Source organism: Pygocentrus nattereri, chromosome 4 (genome assembly GCF_015220715.1).
Source record: "Pygocentrus nattereri isolate fPygNat1 chromosome 4, fPygNat1.pri, whole genome shotgun sequence".
NCBI lineage: Eukaryota > Metazoa > Chordata > Actinopteri > Characiformes > Serrasalmidae > Pygocentrus > Pygocentrus nattereri.
The window spans coordinates 41,320,927-41,338,091 of NC_051214.1; the positions used below are offsets into that span (position 1 = coordinate 41,320,927).

A 17,165-nucleotide genomic window follows, 5' to 3' on the forward strand; every position below is an offset into this window, starting at 1 on the left:
AGTGGGCAGTGAGCACACTTGCCCGGAGCAGTGGGCAGCCCAATCCGCAGCGCCCAGGGAGCAGTTGGGGGTTAGGTGTCTTGCACAAGGACACCTCAGTCATGCGCTGTCGGCACTGGGGATCGAATCGGCGACCTTCCGGTCACAAGGCTGGTTCCCTAACCTCCAGCCCATGACTGCCCACAGGATGATCAGGATGAAAGTTTTTACACGCCTATTTACAACCATGTAATTTGTCCCTAGAATGCAAACAAGCTGTTTTCACTGTTTTTGGGGGACTCATTAATAATTTGTGCGATTTGCTGGTGTACAGTGAGGCACTGCAATGGCGCACACAGAAGCAACATGTCAAAATACACATAGACAGGAAAATAAAATGAACCTTTGTGTAAATAAGCTAGTACGCCATACTATTTCCTTAGTTATGCTAGCTAGCCTAGCTAGCTACGTACTTGGAGTTTGCTAGTAGGTAATATTACGTATCCTAGCTAGCTAGTTACTTGCCTTCAAACTTGATAGCAACACAAAGTTAAAGCTGTTAGCTCACTAAGAAACTTTCAGTTTAAGATGAGCTGGATTCAACCTTCAACTAAAAAGTGGATAAAAACCACACAGTATGGCTGCTACGTACAGGTTGCGGTTGGGGTTGTGATGCTAATGAAGTTGGAGCTGCCCCTGTCTGCACTCTCCTCGGTGTCAAACGCCCAGCAAAGCTACTCGATATCATCCTAAGCCTAAACCTAGAAACTGTCCAAAGTGAAATGTGCAGAACAAACTAACAGCTTTGAATTAAAGTTGTCCAGTTGTTGGCTTCGTATTCACCTGTCTGTTTTGAGAACTTTCTTTTCTGTCATTCCGTCTAAAATATCACCGCATATTTTGGCGCCTGTACATTCATGCCTGCATGAACATTCATGCCTGTTGATCTTGGCTGGGCCTTCAGAAGGAAAGTTTCAGGTTCCTTGTAAAGTCTATAACGCCCCCTTTACAAGGGTGGTTGGTTACTGTAGTGGGTAGCATCTCTGCCTTCTACGCTGTGGATTGGGGTTCAATCCCCACCTTGGCAAACACCCTACACTATACCAATAAGGGTCCTTGGGCAAGACTCCTAACACTGCCTTCGCCTACCTGTGTAAAAAAAAAAATCAAATTATAAGTCACTCTGGATACGAGCATCTGCCAAATGCCGCAAATATACATTTATGCACATAGTCCACCATTTTCTTGGTGTTGTTGCGTTGTTGTATGTATGTGTCATATTTTGGGGGATGTAAATATTAATAAGTAATACTTTGTATTGGTTTAGGATTGGAAGTGGCCTGTTTTACTATCCTCTTTTGCAAATGCAGGATTTGTACTTGAAGAAGGAGACAACAATGTTTGATGTTCATGGTATGTCAGTTCTATGTACCGAACTCTCCTTATTCAACTGTGCCATTGGAAACAGTTTTCCATTCCATAGCACATTAAAATATTGATTGGCATCTTCTTACCTTTTTTAATAGCTAATGTCAGTTGCCTTTAGCCATCTACATCTTTCTCAACTCTGTTGAATTGAGGACTTGGGTTAACCAGCTAGATTCACCTTTAGATTCATCCTAATGGTTTAACATATGACCAATGGCTAATTCTAAGTGGTTCTGCTAATTCTAATTTAGGTCCCTCATGCGTAGCTGCAGTGTAATGCATGGCTCAGTGCAGTATGTGTAGTATAGTAATATGTGGTTTTGGACACAGGTTTGCTTAGGTTTGCTACGTGGACAAAAGTGTGTTGACACCCCTGCTAATTAGTGGGTCTGGCTATTTCAGACACATCCATTGCTAACAACATTCAATCTCCATAGACAAATTCTGGTAGTACAATGGGTAATATTGAAGAGCTTAGTGAGTTTCAGCATGGCACCATCAGGGGAAACCATTTTTCCAACATTTTAGCCAAATGTCAGCCGCTCAACTGTCAACAGCAGTATCATCGATTGGGTTTCACCATCTGGCAGTTTGACAGACAAATCTAGCTTTGGCAGATTCAAGAGAACACTACCTGCCTGAATGTGGTATCAACTATGAAGTTTGGTGGAGTAGGCAAAGTGATCTGCGCATGTTTTACATGGTTTGGGCCTATTAGTTCTAGTGAAGGAAAATGTTACACCATAAGGATGATTCATAAAATTGTGTGCTTTCCAACTTCCAGCATGAGAGTGGCCATGTGCTGAGTTTGGTGTATAAGAGCACAACTGGCCTGGTAGAGCCCTATTATTTGGGATGAACTGGAAAACTAAGAATAAGCCAGGCCTTATCGCAGAACATCATTATCTGACCACATTAACACACCACTTGTGGCTGAATGGAAGTGAATATCTATAACCATGTTCCAGAATCTAGCAGAAAGCTCTCCCAGAAGAGGGAGCAAAGGGGCAAATGCTGTATTAATGCCCATGGATTGGAATGGGATGTTCAGCAAGCATGGACGTAGTGTTTGGGTGTCCACATGCTTTTGGTAATATGGAGTATGTAATGAAAATCTTTGGAATTTCGTATTAAAATGCAGTGTGAGGCTTAAAAATATCACAGTACAGTACTGGAGCTCAGCTCTGTTTAATGTTAACATAAATCAAAGGCGCCAGAGCAATCCTTGGTTACCTGGAAATGTAATGCAATGTTTGTGGTTCTCATAGCTCTCATTGATGGCTTGCACTATACACTTTCATGGTTTTCATAATAAGTAGGAAGATGTTTCCTTCAAAGGCTTTAAAGGTTGGTTCATGCTCAGCATAGATGGGAGGTTCATCCACAACTCAGATACAGCAGAACCGAAGAGTGACCGCTGGGTGGTGCATGTGGGCGATAAAGTGCTAGAGTTCATTCAAGCAGTCCATGTGGTGGTAGGAGTGCATTTCCCACCTGTATTCCGACAAACCCCGCCTCCTGTAGCATGTCTACCTTTTACAGTCTCAGTGTAAGTTAAAAGTATTACAGACTTTCGTCTCCTTATTAATGGCAGCCTAGACCACTACCAGCGACTTCGCACTACATCCAGACATTATTTATACACTTATATGTAAAAATGTTGCAGTTAATGTGATAAACTGGCGTTAACAAGGAGCTACGCATGGTTATTGTAGGTAGTTGTAGTTCAAGTGCAGTCAAAACTAACTTTACTGACACACAGTCAACTGATTATGGACCTGATGTTTTGCAAAACAGGTCGATATTTAACATGCATTTCATACTTGATTCTACAAACGCAAAACAACAACTTTACACAGTTTTTTCAGTCGCTCAGGAGTGCGAACTACTAACCAATCAGCGCAGCTGATAGCGCAGTAGGCGGGACACTAACCAATCACTGCGTAGCAGGCGGGAGAATGTAAGCCGATTGCAGCGCGGGAAGGCGGGGCTTGTCTGAATACAGGTGGGAAAAGCCACAACAGCACTGTGTGAATGCGGCTGAACGCCAGAGCGGAACGGCGGCCAGTTTAACGTTAGTTAGCGCCTCTCGAAATCGAAGGAATATGGTTCCCTGAAACGTATCCGATGCGTTTTTACAGTTTATTTACGGTGTACGGTGGCTTCAGGTTGAGATGTCCGCAAACAGCGTGTTTTATGGGCTGTTTTTCGTGTGTTCAACAGTTTTTTACCAGTTCGTGTTGACTGAGAAACCGGGTAAGTGAGCGAAGCTAGCATGATGAGCTAGCGACGAGTGAAGTTGTTTTGTTTTGGTTTTTTTTCGCTTTAGTCGAGAGAGATTTGTGTTAAATGCGATATATCCCTGCTCGTGTCATGTTCTGTATGAAAAACTTGAAAATGGTCTCTTTTAAAATCATAACCAGTGTGTTAAGTTTGGAGAAAGCCCTCCATACATGTGATTCCACAGCGCTTGTTTGGAAATGTTTGGGAAAGTCATTCAGCAAAGTTAAAGGGGAATTTCAGAAATTCTCTATGAATCCGTTGCTAAATTGTAAGCAAAGCGATTGAGTGGTTTGGTATGAAATGCTCTGATCTAGAGAGACCTACCGAGTCAGAATGGTTCACAGTGGTGGTGATGGGAACCAGACGTCTGAAGAGTTGAATGCCTCTAAAAGCTCAGCCACTAAAAGTTTACATGGAATGATTTTGAATACGTTACCTGAGACATTGTTCAATGATCATTTTAAGTTAAACATTTGGGGTAAAACGTACGTTTTAAAGGCAGAGTAGCCCAAAATAAAACTTTAGTTTCTTCGTTTACCACTATTTTATCATTGTTAACCTTCCATATAAAACTGTGTGGCTGTGAATGTGTTGTAGACGTTGTGAGCCTTGGTTCCTGTCACCACCACTTTAAAGAAAACTCTTTCATTTCTGTATAATGAACCATATCTTATTAGACCATTTCAGTGGAAGTTAACTCCACCGCACTTAAACTGCATCTTCTTATCTGCACTGGTCTCAAAGACTTTAACATAAGTAGCTCACTTACAAGTGCCAGCTTTTACTGATTATGTCCCCCTTAAAATGTGTTTAGTTAAGGTGTTAAGGTAGGAATGGCTGACTGCATGTGTAAAAGTGCAAGCACTGTTATTATGGTCTGAGGAGCTGTGGCCACATTTGGGAACAGTAATGATTGCTACACTTAGGAGTTTAAGCTTTGAGATAAACAAAAGTTTGGTTAAATGACTAATGGAGTTGGAAAGTAGCTCTTGGCAGCCCATGTTGTTGGCACACCTGGGCTATAAGACAAGGGCATCCTGCCTGACTGCCTGAGCAAAACTAGGAGGCTTACACTTTAAAAAAAAAAAAAGATGGTTCTTCAAACGGTTCTTTAGTAAAGGAAATGCTTCCATATAGAACCATGAGTTCTGTATAGAGGCATTTCATACTTAAATGTTTTTTGTTTTGCATGGTGAAATTGTTCTTTAGATTGTAACCTTTTGAAAAAGGTTCTATGTAGTACCATACCAAGGGATTCCCAGTTATTGTATCATGTATATGAGTAATGCATTCTAGGTATTATGTTGAAAGAACTGATGAGTTAGAACATGGAAAAATATACAGTATCACAAATTCTGTCAAACTGTTGAGGCCGAGGGGCGCAGTACTGACTTCTGGGATGCTGCATGACATAAGTAAATTTACATGCCAATTTTAGGCCAGAGTAATAGTTTTTCTACAATGACTTTAAATTGCTGCCACAATACACACTAGACTATCCTTCATCCAGTGATCCATTGTAGGTGTTTTGCATAGTGGACCTTGAGGTGTCCAGTCGGCCATCAAAGTTTGGCTGAATTGTCTTTTGGCATTGAAGGGAGGCAGCTGACCTTACATGATAAACTGCATGTTGCAGCATCATGCCTTTGTTTTTAGTCAGCAAAGGATCAAACTAGGGAGAATATTTTCTGTAGTTTCTCTGTTAGTGACTTTGTGGGTTGAATAAATGCTTTCTGCACCATAATGAGGCTGAACTGGTATGTTATATGTTAAATCTAAAAATGTTTTGTATGTATTTTAGAAATTATTATTTTTTAATTATATTAAATACATTATTTAACAAACATAAGCCAAAGAAACACATGTCTTTGATGCCAAGTACACCAGCTCAGCAGGTGGAAAATTACAATCACCACACCATCATATTAGCTCTTGTGGTAGTAGGTACAGTTAAAAATTTACAGTGACATCTTATTTGTTTGATTAGCTGATTTGACCAGGCACGTTTGTTTAAAGGGGAAAAAGAATTTAAAGAAAATTCCAAGGCAAGTAAACCCAGGCTCTGCCTTTTTAGTGACCATGTTACTATGTTTCTAGTATGTTTTTACCATGTTTTTAACCATTTAAAAAAATCGTTGGCTGATAAGAATTGGTCATTAACAGATTTGGTTGTAATAAAATCTGAATTGGTCTTAAGAAAATAAATGATTCCAAAGTTTTATTATCTTAAAATGAGTCTTTAGTTCACAATATTCAGGTCAGTCTGACCTAACAGATTTTCTTCTGCGTAGTGCCTTGTCTGGGCTAAGGGGTGTTTTCAGTGGTCTTTGGGTGGGGATGTCTATGTTTGTGGTTCAGGCATGACGTGAGTGCTTGCCCACCTGCCGACAGGTGTCTTTTTCCTGTTTGTGCTTTTCCACTGGGACCTCTGTCACAAGCCCACCAGCACATCTGGGCTCAGTTCAGTCAAAGACCACAAAGGCCACTGTGTCCGCTGGCACTTTAGCTCTGACGTAACGCTGGCTAATGTGGGTGAGAGCCAGTCTTATTTTTACTGCCTCATTAGCACACAGCCTCTCCCACCTTCACTGTGTTCTGGAGCTTTCTGTGTTGAGAAAGGGTGTTAATTCTTCATTGCCTCATGAGGCATCAGCCTGAAGGTGGTGTTGATTTTCTAGTGTTACACACAAGTATTATAAATTCTAATAATATTCAGTGAACACTTTTTTTTTTTTCCCAACTGTTCATTGTTCCTTCAGTCACGCTCATGTTTATTGTATTTTTAGAAATACATCTGAACTGATCCAAAAATAATCAGAACATGGCAAAATAGAGATTTCATGATGCATTCGGTTGTTTGCTGAAGAATCTGGATCAAATTGTTTTCATTGACTTAACATTAATTGTATTGGGATTTATACTCTGAGGGCTGGATTATTGTCTGTGAAATACATCCACTGACTCTTAAATGGGAGTAGGATTTAAAGCTTGAAACGTTTGACAGAGCGTTTGGTCGGGTCCTGACATCATTTCTCTAACATTTTATTAGATGTGGGTTGAGTTCAGAATTTATGTTTGGGTTTCTCACAGTTTGTCTCTCATCCTTTGTCCTGCATGTGTCCTAACCTAGTTTTACTACTGAATTCTTCTTCTCTACTTTTTATTAGCTTGACTTCAAGTTAAATGAAGCACAGTAGAGTCACTCATGTTGTTTGCTGTGAGCTCTGTATCATAAGACACATTACATAATGTTTATCCAGACCAAAAACTTTTGGGATGCTGTTTGAAGGCATTGATTGATGAGAAAGTGGAGTAAAATATCACACTCTGTGTACACATGGACAGACACACTGTATTACCCCCTCCTCATGAGAGCCTGTCCCACATCCTCTGCTTGTCCTGATGGCCTACTGCCCCCAACAGCAGCTGACCATCCAAACACTGTGCCTCCTCTGCCGTCCTGGACGAATACTCAGGAGTAATCACATTCCTATCTGCTCCATTGTCGCCATGTCCTGTGCTACTTGTATCTAAGCCCACGCTTCCAGTGATATGTCTTTGTCTTTGACAGGGTTTTTCCACTAAAAGTAGCCAAAGTCCAGTTACATCAAAGTTCTTGCTTATAAAAGTTTGAATAAACAAGCCAACATAAGTGAATGACAACAACAGTTACCTTTTAAATGTGTTACCATTAATGATTAGTATATGCTGCTAATGAAATGAAAGAAAAGACATCAGACAAATATCATTGAAGTTTTAATATACTTCAGTAAACTAATAAGCATTTTAAAATGTCAGTGAAATTAAATATCCATAATCTGTATCTGATATCAAAATTTTAGCGAGGAAAAGGTATTATTCATACATGGCTACACTTTAATATGTTCATCCTGTGCAAATCTAGGTTGCTCTTGTCCACCTGAATCACTGAATGAATCACTGAATGACTCAGTGAATGATTAGTTCATGAGCGATTCTTTGAATAGAATGGTAATGCCCACCGTGACATACCCCAGTATACATCAGGACCGTCTGCATTGTGTTATGACTTGTTTTTGCTCGGACGTGACACACTCATGTTGAAATGCTTGTATAGAATTAAGATTACTCTTGGCAAATTTGTATTCAGTTCATGCTGTTTTGGCATGTGCCTTCTTGACTTCCAAAGCCTCCTGCATTTGTAAGTCTTCTGTTCACTTGTGATTCTTTCTGTTTTGATTCTATAGCTTTATTTCTGGAAAGTTCCTGTAGGTTGATACTTGGGATACAGTGTTAGAAATAAAGGTTCTGTTCAGGGACATTTTTTGTTCAACAAGGTACAAACAATATAAATGTACCCTCAAAGGTACAACAGTGGTTTTAAGGTCCAATTTTGTACCTAAGTTTTTCCCAGTAGAAATTAATGTATTTGTACCATATCAAAATCTATTGGTATAAAATAAAAGGCCTGGATATGCGATGGGTATGTGGAGTCAGTGCATCTTAGAAAATATAATTTTAATGAATTTCGAAACAATTATGTTCCCTGACTAAAGGTACTGAGATTTACCTTTAATGGTACCACCCTTGTGACAAGAGGGCCACTGCAACAGTGACAGTTTGTACCTTTTATCTGAGAGTGCATAGACGTGCCATGTTGGACAAATGTCGCATAATGGAATGAATTTGTACAGAACTTACAATGTACCACAAAACATAGACCAGCTGTTGGAGGGGTTGCATTAGTTATGAATATGTATTGATTATGCAGATTTTGACTTTCTGACTGCCAAATTAAGCCATAAAGACAATAGTATTGTTTATTTGCTCTTTATCAGAATGTTTTCCATATTTTTACCATGTAAAATATCCATGTAAAAAGTCACACTTTGTCTTTTGTTCACAGATGATGATTGCCACCATTATGTTTTGAGCCCACACAGTGGTCTCCTCTCCACTAAGAACTATCCAGGCTTGTACCCCAACAACTCGTGGTGTGAGAAGAAGATAAGTGTCTCTAGTGGCCTCAGGATCGTCATCAAATTTGAAGATCTTTCCATTGAAGGAGAGGACTGCGAGACAGACTATTTGAAGGTTATAAAAGAGATCCATGGGAACAAATCTGGTGAGAAGTCAAAATTGTTTATCCCATGATACTATTGTGCATTTAATATATTTGTTGCCTCTGTTGTAAGAATATTTTAGTGCCTAAGAAGCAGTAACTTTGTTGAGGAAAGCAGTGTAGAGAGAAACTCTAGAGCAGGGTTTCTCTCAGTCTCGGGGTAAGATGAACTCTCTGAGGTAATTGTCTTTTTTTTTTATCATTATTGAATGTCCACAAAACCGTCAAACAGAATAAAATAGTCATCTGTCTACATGTTTAAAAAAATCTATTCACTGCTGGTTGAAGATCTAATTGATCGTTCCATGTTGGCTTAACTGGGTACTATTCGTTTGTTGATGCTCATTGGTTCCACAATTCAAACATCCAATGAGGGCAGATCAGAATGTTATTACTGTGTTTTCCTATAATACTGAAGCTGGTTAAATGTTATTTGATTTAGCTTTGTAGTCATTTGCATCATTTGCTTCAAGAAGTTACAGTACAAATTTAATGTTATGGTAATAATTGAGAATATGATGATAATATATTATGTTAAATTTAAATGTAAATGATATTATTTATTAATGATAATGAATTCAATGTTATCTACAAACAAATAATAGTTTTTCATGGCTACTCCAAAGTACCTCCGGTTCTATTTACTTTCTATGCCTATTTTATACCTCTTTAAACAAGGCTGTTCTCATAGGCAAGTCTGCTGTTGATATTTTGGCTCATCTGTTATTTGAGCTCTACATTTTTCCTCAATACAGACTAGTACTTCCTCAACTATTAGAAACAGCTGTGAGCATGTATTGTGTTTTAGAAAGGCAGCCACATTAGGAAGATATTTGTTCCTTCTTTTCTGAATTTCTGCTTCTTTTTTTTTTTTAACCTTTCTTTTAGCCTGTTTGTCATGACATGCTGCTGTCTATGCCTTTCTCTGAGAGGTGAACTGTCCCATTGTTGGTGCCCCAGATGATTCTGTGTGGATGGGATTAACACATGTTGAGACACTGTGCTTCTATTTTAAGCATAGAATGAGAATTTCACCAGGTGTGGTGGAAGTTACTTTGTGTAATCAAAAAAAAAAAGAGTTTAATTTGGCAGTGGTGTATAGATTGTGCTCTTCTGTTGTGAAATCTTGTTTTCACAGTCGTGTTCTCACGTACTGCTTTGTATGAGCAGCGCTGAGTTTTAATGGCCTTAGCTGTCAGAAAGCATTGGTCACATGTAATGATGGGCTTTTTTTTTACGTGTGAGGCTGTCACAGTACTTTTTTTTTTTTTTGGCCACCAAATTGAAGCAGACAAAATGCACCAGCAAAACAGCAGTGCATTTTCTTCTTTACTTTTTTTTGTTTTTTTTGTTTTTTTTTTACCAAAATGGACATTTTTACATGAACTTTTTCCAACATCTGTTTCTTAGAATTAAATAGATTGTTTTTGTTACGATACACAAAACACCTACAGGATTTATTTTCCTATGTTTTTGTGTTGCATATGGCTTAAGGAACCCATATCCCTGCAAACACGCTCATGTTAAGGCACTTGTGTTTTGTAACAGCAAAATATGACAGACTATTATACAAGCTTGAGCATGAATGTCCAAAGATGTCAGATGTTCTAGTTTTCTAGAAGTACCAGTGATACCCATGACACACTCAATTTTGTATCACAAAATCACAATGATTGTAACACATCATAATTAATCTCATGGCCAACAGTAAGTATTACCTCCAAATGAGTGACTTTCTCGCTCTCTCTTTCTCTGTCGCTCTCTTCTTCCCCCGCTCCCAATCTGTCTGTCTCTTCCTCTTGCCCTCCTTCTTTGTATGAGTTCCTCTTAATCAGAGCAACTGACTGATAAGAGTGCAGAAAACAACTTGCATGAGTGGTGTACCACAGAAGCCAGTGTGTCAGCGGATATTGGAAAACTCATGGTGAAAAACTACACATGGTCATTCCAGGACCATGTGTGTGTTCTTTCCTTAAGAATAGTGTGTTAGACAATTAGAGTGCATTAACAGCTCCAGGAGGTATCAACTTGGTAAATTGTTTTGCCAATATATCTTCACACTTGTATGGTTTAAACATAATTGACGTGTTATAGGGACTTCTGTGGAACTAACTGTGAAGTAGTGGTGAGTGATCTACCAGTTAACATACATAGCCCATTTGGCTTACAGCAGTTTAGTACTGTCAGGTCTTGCTAAATTAATGAGGAGTTCATCCTGCACTGCTTTCTGAATGAGATACAGTAAAACCAAAAACATTTTTAATTCTAAGGGATGAAAGGTGGTTGAAAATTAACATCAATAATGCGTGGAAAAAAAAAAACAACTCAAGAAAAAACGTAGGATATGGCTCGTTTAGAAAGCATATTGTAAAGCTAGAAGGTTCACTGAGAGAGGGTGAGGAAGAGAGCCTTGTTGAATAGAAATTGAAGAATCTCCAGCTGGAGGCTACAGCCTGTCACAGCAATGTCTAGGAGAATATCACCTTACCCTCATGTCAGGTAGAGCTGCTGCACCACATCATTCACCATGGCCCATCAGCGACACTCAAATGGACAGCTCTCGCTCACCACATACCGCCTATTGTCTCACCCTGCCAATTGTTTCCAATTGAGCTCCTGTTCGTGACAAAGGAAGACCCATTTTTTCCTGGCCTGTCTGAAAGGCTGAGAGGAAGAGACAGTTCAGATGTCAGCGTGCAGTGTGCCGAGGCTTTGTCAAGGCTGAAAGCGGCACAGTGGTTGAAAACCATGAAAAACTGCACCGTCACATGGGGAGGCTGTCTTTACAAGTGACTGTTACTTCACTGATATGTAGCGTTAGTAGTTTATGGGTTTACCAAGCTGCTTTTTTTCAGATATCAATAAATTAATTGAAATGTAGAAAGGAGGAAAAAGTGTTTTTTCAGGTCACAAAAAATGTGCCATTAATTGATTCACCCTCTTTGACTTCTGCTAACATGGTGCAAGCAAAATGAGCTCACTTGACAAGTGGTGTTGGCATAGCAACGCTCAAGGTAACAAATTGGCATAAAAAGTTTGCTCTCTGCTTCTTCGGGTATGGGGTTGACATTTCTAGAAAAATCCATAACAGGAGTTTTAATATCTGAATGAGTGGGTGAAACTGTGCTCCTACGGTTTTCTAAAATGGACAGTAGTGGGAGTTTGCATGTTATTGTGGGGAGTAAAAGATGTCTTTGTCCCTTAAAGAAAATGTATAAGTTAGCCTCGTGCATGTAGTTTACCGAATGTCTTTTTTTTTTTTGTGTCATTGATTCACGTTGTGTTTGCTATCAGCCTTTACTTATTTGTCCAGGGCTGATACTAATATAACCAAGCTTTCATCACATTTCATCAGACAACTATTAAACATCCTTTATTTTTGCTGGGAATTTTATCAGACAATCCTACCTTTTTGGTCCATGTTTCTGGATGGTATTGTTTCTCTTGTTTCTGTTATATTTGTGTTCGCCTTCTTCTAGTCCTTCATCAGTTGGCAGTTTCTGATCACAGACGCCTTTAGCTGGATATTTTTGGGTGGACCCCTTTCAACCTAACAGTGACCGTGACGCATGTAAAATCCCAGTAACACCAATGTGTCTGATACTCGTACCAGGCCAGTATCACTGCTATGCTGAGATATATCTTCTATAGATATAGCTATATAGCTATATCTTCTCCTCCAGTAATATCTGTTCAGCAGCTATCCTGCAGAGGTCTCTTTACAATGATAAATGAGGTAGAGGCGTCTGATAAATTGTGCATCAACAGATGGGCTACAGTCAATAACTGTCCGCCTACAGATTGCCCCAATATGGTAGGTTTTTCTGATGAAACAGCCAGTGAATGAAGGTGCGAGAAGGAGTATGTAACAGGCAGACGTTTTGTAGTTTTATTTATTGTCATGTCATATTTGACCGTCTGTGTTTATTCTTGTAATCTGTTTTGTGTTAGTTTACTGGCAGTATTGTGGGGACCTCAAAGCCCACCCCAAGCTGTACTCTGCCAGCAACCACTCTCTGTACACTGACTCCAGTGAGCTCACGGTGAGCTTCCGCTCCAGTGTCCCTTCCTCAGGCCGGGGCTTCCAGCTTTCTTATTCGGCGGTGGAATACAAAGGTAGGCTGGAGGGTTTCTCCTTCTGTCAGTACATCAGCAGCTTTTGGGATGGGGAGTAAATGTGGCAAAATTTGTTTGACTATACAGATCACATTATTTATTGTTTGAGGTTTGATAAATTGTTCCAGCAAAACAAGTGCTGCATTTTAAAATTGCTATTAAAGCTATTTTTATTACTTTTATTTGTTGTGTCACACAATCTTAGACTCCATCAGGATTCAGACTCACAGTCTCCTGATTGTAGGTCGAAGCCTTAAGGCCACTAGGTGCACCAAGTCACGCAGTGTCCACAAATAATTTTTAATGGAGGTCCACACACTACTGCTACTGTGCAACTCTTCCTAGTTGGGGCAGGGTAGCCAATGATAATTGTATTGTAAACTGAGTATTCAGCAGCCATACATGAGCACCACTCCTTTAAACTTTTGTCTTTCTCTCGTCCACATCTGAAAAAACATGACAAGAGCATATAGTTGCTGTAAACCATGAATCTCCATTTTTCTGTCATTTCAGCACAACAGCTTCCCTTTACAGCTTGGTTTTGTGGGAGTAAATCAACTGTTCTTTTTGTTGTAGTGCTGCAAAATTAATGATACAACAAAAGTAAACAAAAAAAGAATTATTTCCAATGCTTTCATCTTTTTTCCAAGGTCAACAGCACTTCAAAGGACATTAGGTCATACTTATGACCTCTGAATTCATAAGTGGGAACTTCATAGGAGGCCTTGAAGGCTGAGTTAGTCCTTGGAGTTCGCCCAGCTGCCAGAAGCCTCCAGTTGTTTTTCTCTGTAGTTTCATCATATTGTTTCCTGAAGTGTATCAAGGCCTTTGGTCTTCTTTAAGAACTGACTAACCACAACTGACCACAATATGCTTGGAAAAACTTAGATGTGATTTTATTACTCATACTTACCACTCATATATTCAAAGCAAGGATTTAGAACTTTGCCTTGCGTAGTACACCTTATTCAGTTCATCAGCTTTCCATTTAGTATGTTTGACTGAAGGGGAAAATCAGGAAATGGGTTAAGAACCCTGATTTAGAGTAAATTACTAGCACTCTTCATTGGTGTGTGTCCTGGTTGGCCCCCTCTGTCTCCTCACTGCTCAATGGAGCACGTTACTCTCTCCGTGGTGGCCTAAGCCTCTTACCTTCATTGCTAAGGGCCTGTGGAAATGTCTCCTCACCCAGCATGTCTCAACACAACACATCTGCACAGTGCTCTTGCTCCTAGCCTGACAGTCATGCCCCGACATATCCACTCCTATAGTGGGGACTATTGTTTGTATGTGTTTCCATCACAGATATGGTAAAGGAAGCAGGCTGTTCATCCTGTTGTGTATGTGTATGTCCTGTTGTGCCTCCTGCTGTTTGTTGAGTTAGGCCTGGTTTCCGCTGAGGAGACACTTCTTAAATTGCTCCTTTTCATTCTTTTTTTTCACTCATTGTGTCCCCTCCTCTGCTTTCCTCCTCAGAACTGCTCACATGCTCTGACAAAGGTCATTCCTCCCTTTCAAAATACAGGTAACTGTTTTTGCACATGCTTATGTTTGTGGTCTGTTTGTGGTTATAGAAACACATTCCATGGATAATGGAATAATCATATATTCGAGTCTGTTATACTAATGCAAAAGCTATTTCTTTCTTCTTTTATAATATGAATAATATTCTTTCCTCATAATTTCCATAATATTAGCACTCTAAAATCAAAAGTTCATTGCTTTGGTAAATTTGAATTTAAGGTAATGTGTCAACAGTGATAAAGTTTCCAAGCATGCCATTCACTCCCCAGTCCACCTTTTCAGCCTACAGCAGTTTAGCGTCGCACATTCTCACTCAAGGTAGGCGAAGAGTTTCAGGTCAGACTGCTTTTCAAATGAAAAGCTGATCAAAACTGTCGTCTTTTACGTACATCAGTGTTAAAGGCAAAGTAACAAAACAGCCTGTTTAAGTCTAAGGGATTAAGAGAGTTAGAAGAATTTAATGTAATGTGAAAATGAGCTATAATATTCATTTATGGAACACACATAGAGTCCACCTCTGGGGAAAAAAAGTTAAACATTTAGGATATAGGCTATTTAAAAGGAAAAATGTACAAAAATATTTACTGTTACGTGGTACGACTGGAAAATGTTCATGGAAAAATGAAATAGGACTGGTACGTAAAACCACGAAAATGTAATAAGTGAGCTGTAACTGCTGTTTGTATGTGGATTACTGTATGAATTGTGCTAATGCAGAAAATGAAGACAAATGAATATTTCTTGGCCGCTGCAAGGTGTTAATTACTGTAGACAGATGGACACAACAGTTTTCCACATCACTTTTCCTTTTAGACTCTTTATTTTCACAAGTCCTTTGAGCAGTTGCTTGGACTCACTTCTTGTTGACGCACTTTGTCATGCTGTCGGCTGAACTATAATTAGCTGAAGTGTAAGTGGCTGCTCCATTGTTGTCTCCTCCTGCAGGAAGTACTGTCCGGCCAGATGTGGAGCAGCGGAGGGTGACGTATTTGGGGATATTTCTCAGGGATACTTACAGGTGAGTGTTGCTTTATTGTTCTGTTCAAACCTTGCGTGCTGATCTTTGTTAAAGCCAAGACGAGATGAGCTGGTGCTGTGCAATACAAGCCAATATTAGTACCACACAGTGGTATTAAATTTTTTTGTTTTATTGTTATTAATAGAAATGTACACAGTATGCCAAAAAGTTTGTAGTTTCCAGCTCCTCTTCTGAAATCAAGGGTGTTAATAGGGAGTTTCTTCCCCTTTACTGTATTAACAGCCTCTACTCTTCTGGGAAGGGTTTACACTAGATGTTGGAACATTGATTTGAGGATTTGATTGTATTCAGCCATAAGCATTAGGGTGGTACTTCAGGTGCTATTGTTGGATGATTTAGTTGTGGATCCTTCTGGCTCATCCTAAAGGTATAGGATGAAGCTCCATCACTTTTGAGAACACAGTTCCACTGCTACATATCCCAGTGCTGAGGGGCCTTAACCTCTCTAGCAAACGCTAGGTACTAGGCATGGTAACCTTAGACTCCTGTGCAGCTGCTCTGGAGCGTCTCAGTCTATTGTTTAATGCTTTTCTATGAAGCTTATGCAAGCTGTGTGTGTGCAGTTGAAACGTGTATCACTCACTTTAAAGTAGCTGATTTTGTTCATTAGAGTTGTTGTCTGGATACGTTTGGACGTAATTAGAATGTTATTTGCTGCAAATTTGTAACCAACTAAATAAGTAGTAAGTTTTCTGTAAATTTCTCTGGTCTATTTGTTTAATGTGACTGTGCACAGTCTTTTGGTGAGCAGGATTACTGTCTTTTCTGTATCTCTGTGCTGCCTCTGCTCTGGAAACTCTTCAAAGAAGAATGTCTTCACTGCTTTTGGCCAGAGAATACAGACAGGAGAAGGAATGCTTCAGCTGCCAATTTTGTTGTTTTGACTGTGAAACTGAGAGAGCAGGGAGGTGTGTGTGTACATTTTCGGGACAAAAGTTTTGTAGTGAAGCAAAATGATACTGGCTTTGTAAAGTAACTTTTTTGTTTTGTTTCGTTTTGTTTTTTTTTAACACATCAAGAGCAAAATTTGGTTATTGAGGTTAAAATTATGATTTCAGTTCAGGTCTTGAAATTCTAAGCAAAGAGAGAACTTGATTGACTATATATACATAGATGCTATGGAGGAAGAATCCTGATTGTGCAATTTTCTGTAGGGCATTTCAAGAATTTAACAGAGAAATAAGAGTGTTACTACAAGGTGTTTTATAATATAATAAAAAGAGGGCTAAATAATAATAATAATTATTATTATTATTACATGTTGTGATTGTTGATGCACACTATCATTTTTATTATTAATGACATCTTTTGTATTCACATAAAATGGAATAAAGGGTGGGATATATGTATGACTGTGTGTGTGTGTGTGTGTGTGTGTGTGTGTGTGTGTGTGTGTGTGTGTGTGTGGTGAAGGAGTGTTTGTGCAGGTCTCATTGTTTTCACAACTCGCCCAGTGTGGAGTTAACTCAAACTGAAATCCCTTTATGTAACTCCACTCGCCTCTTGGTGCAGTTCTGAGTTTGAAGTTTGGGTCGTATCAGGGGTCGGCCAAGCCACAATAGCTCATTCAGCGAGTCCAGCCATTATGCATGTGAAAGAGAGTGAGAGAGGGACTGGAATGGGGTCATGTGCTCAGGCTTTGAGCTTTCCCTTCAGCAGCTAAGACTTGGGAAAGCATTCTTAAAGCTTAGTATT

General features: G+C 39.4%; 1 protein-coding gene across 1 annotated transcript in view; it reads left to right on the forward strand.

Annotated features, from left to right (window-relative positions):
* Positions 1–3,458: 3,458 nt before the first annotated feature.
* Positions 3,459–17,165, forward strand: part of dcbld1 (discoidin, CUB and LCCL domain containing 1) — a 43,130-nt gene continuing 29,423 nt past the window's right edge. The window contains exons 1-5 of the mRNA XM_017692527.1: positions 3,459–3,663; positions 8,576–8,794; positions 12,743–12,907; positions 14,384–14,432; positions 15,377–15,449. Coding sequence (XP_017548016.1) covers positions 3,582–3,663; positions 8,576–8,794; positions 12,743–12,907; positions 14,384–14,432; positions 15,377–15,449 — 588 coding nt within the window. The 5' untranslated portion in view covers positions 3,459–3,581. The remainder of the gene's footprint in view (positions 3,664–8,575; positions 8,795–12,742; positions 12,908–14,383; positions 14,433–15,376; positions 15,450–17,165) is intronic.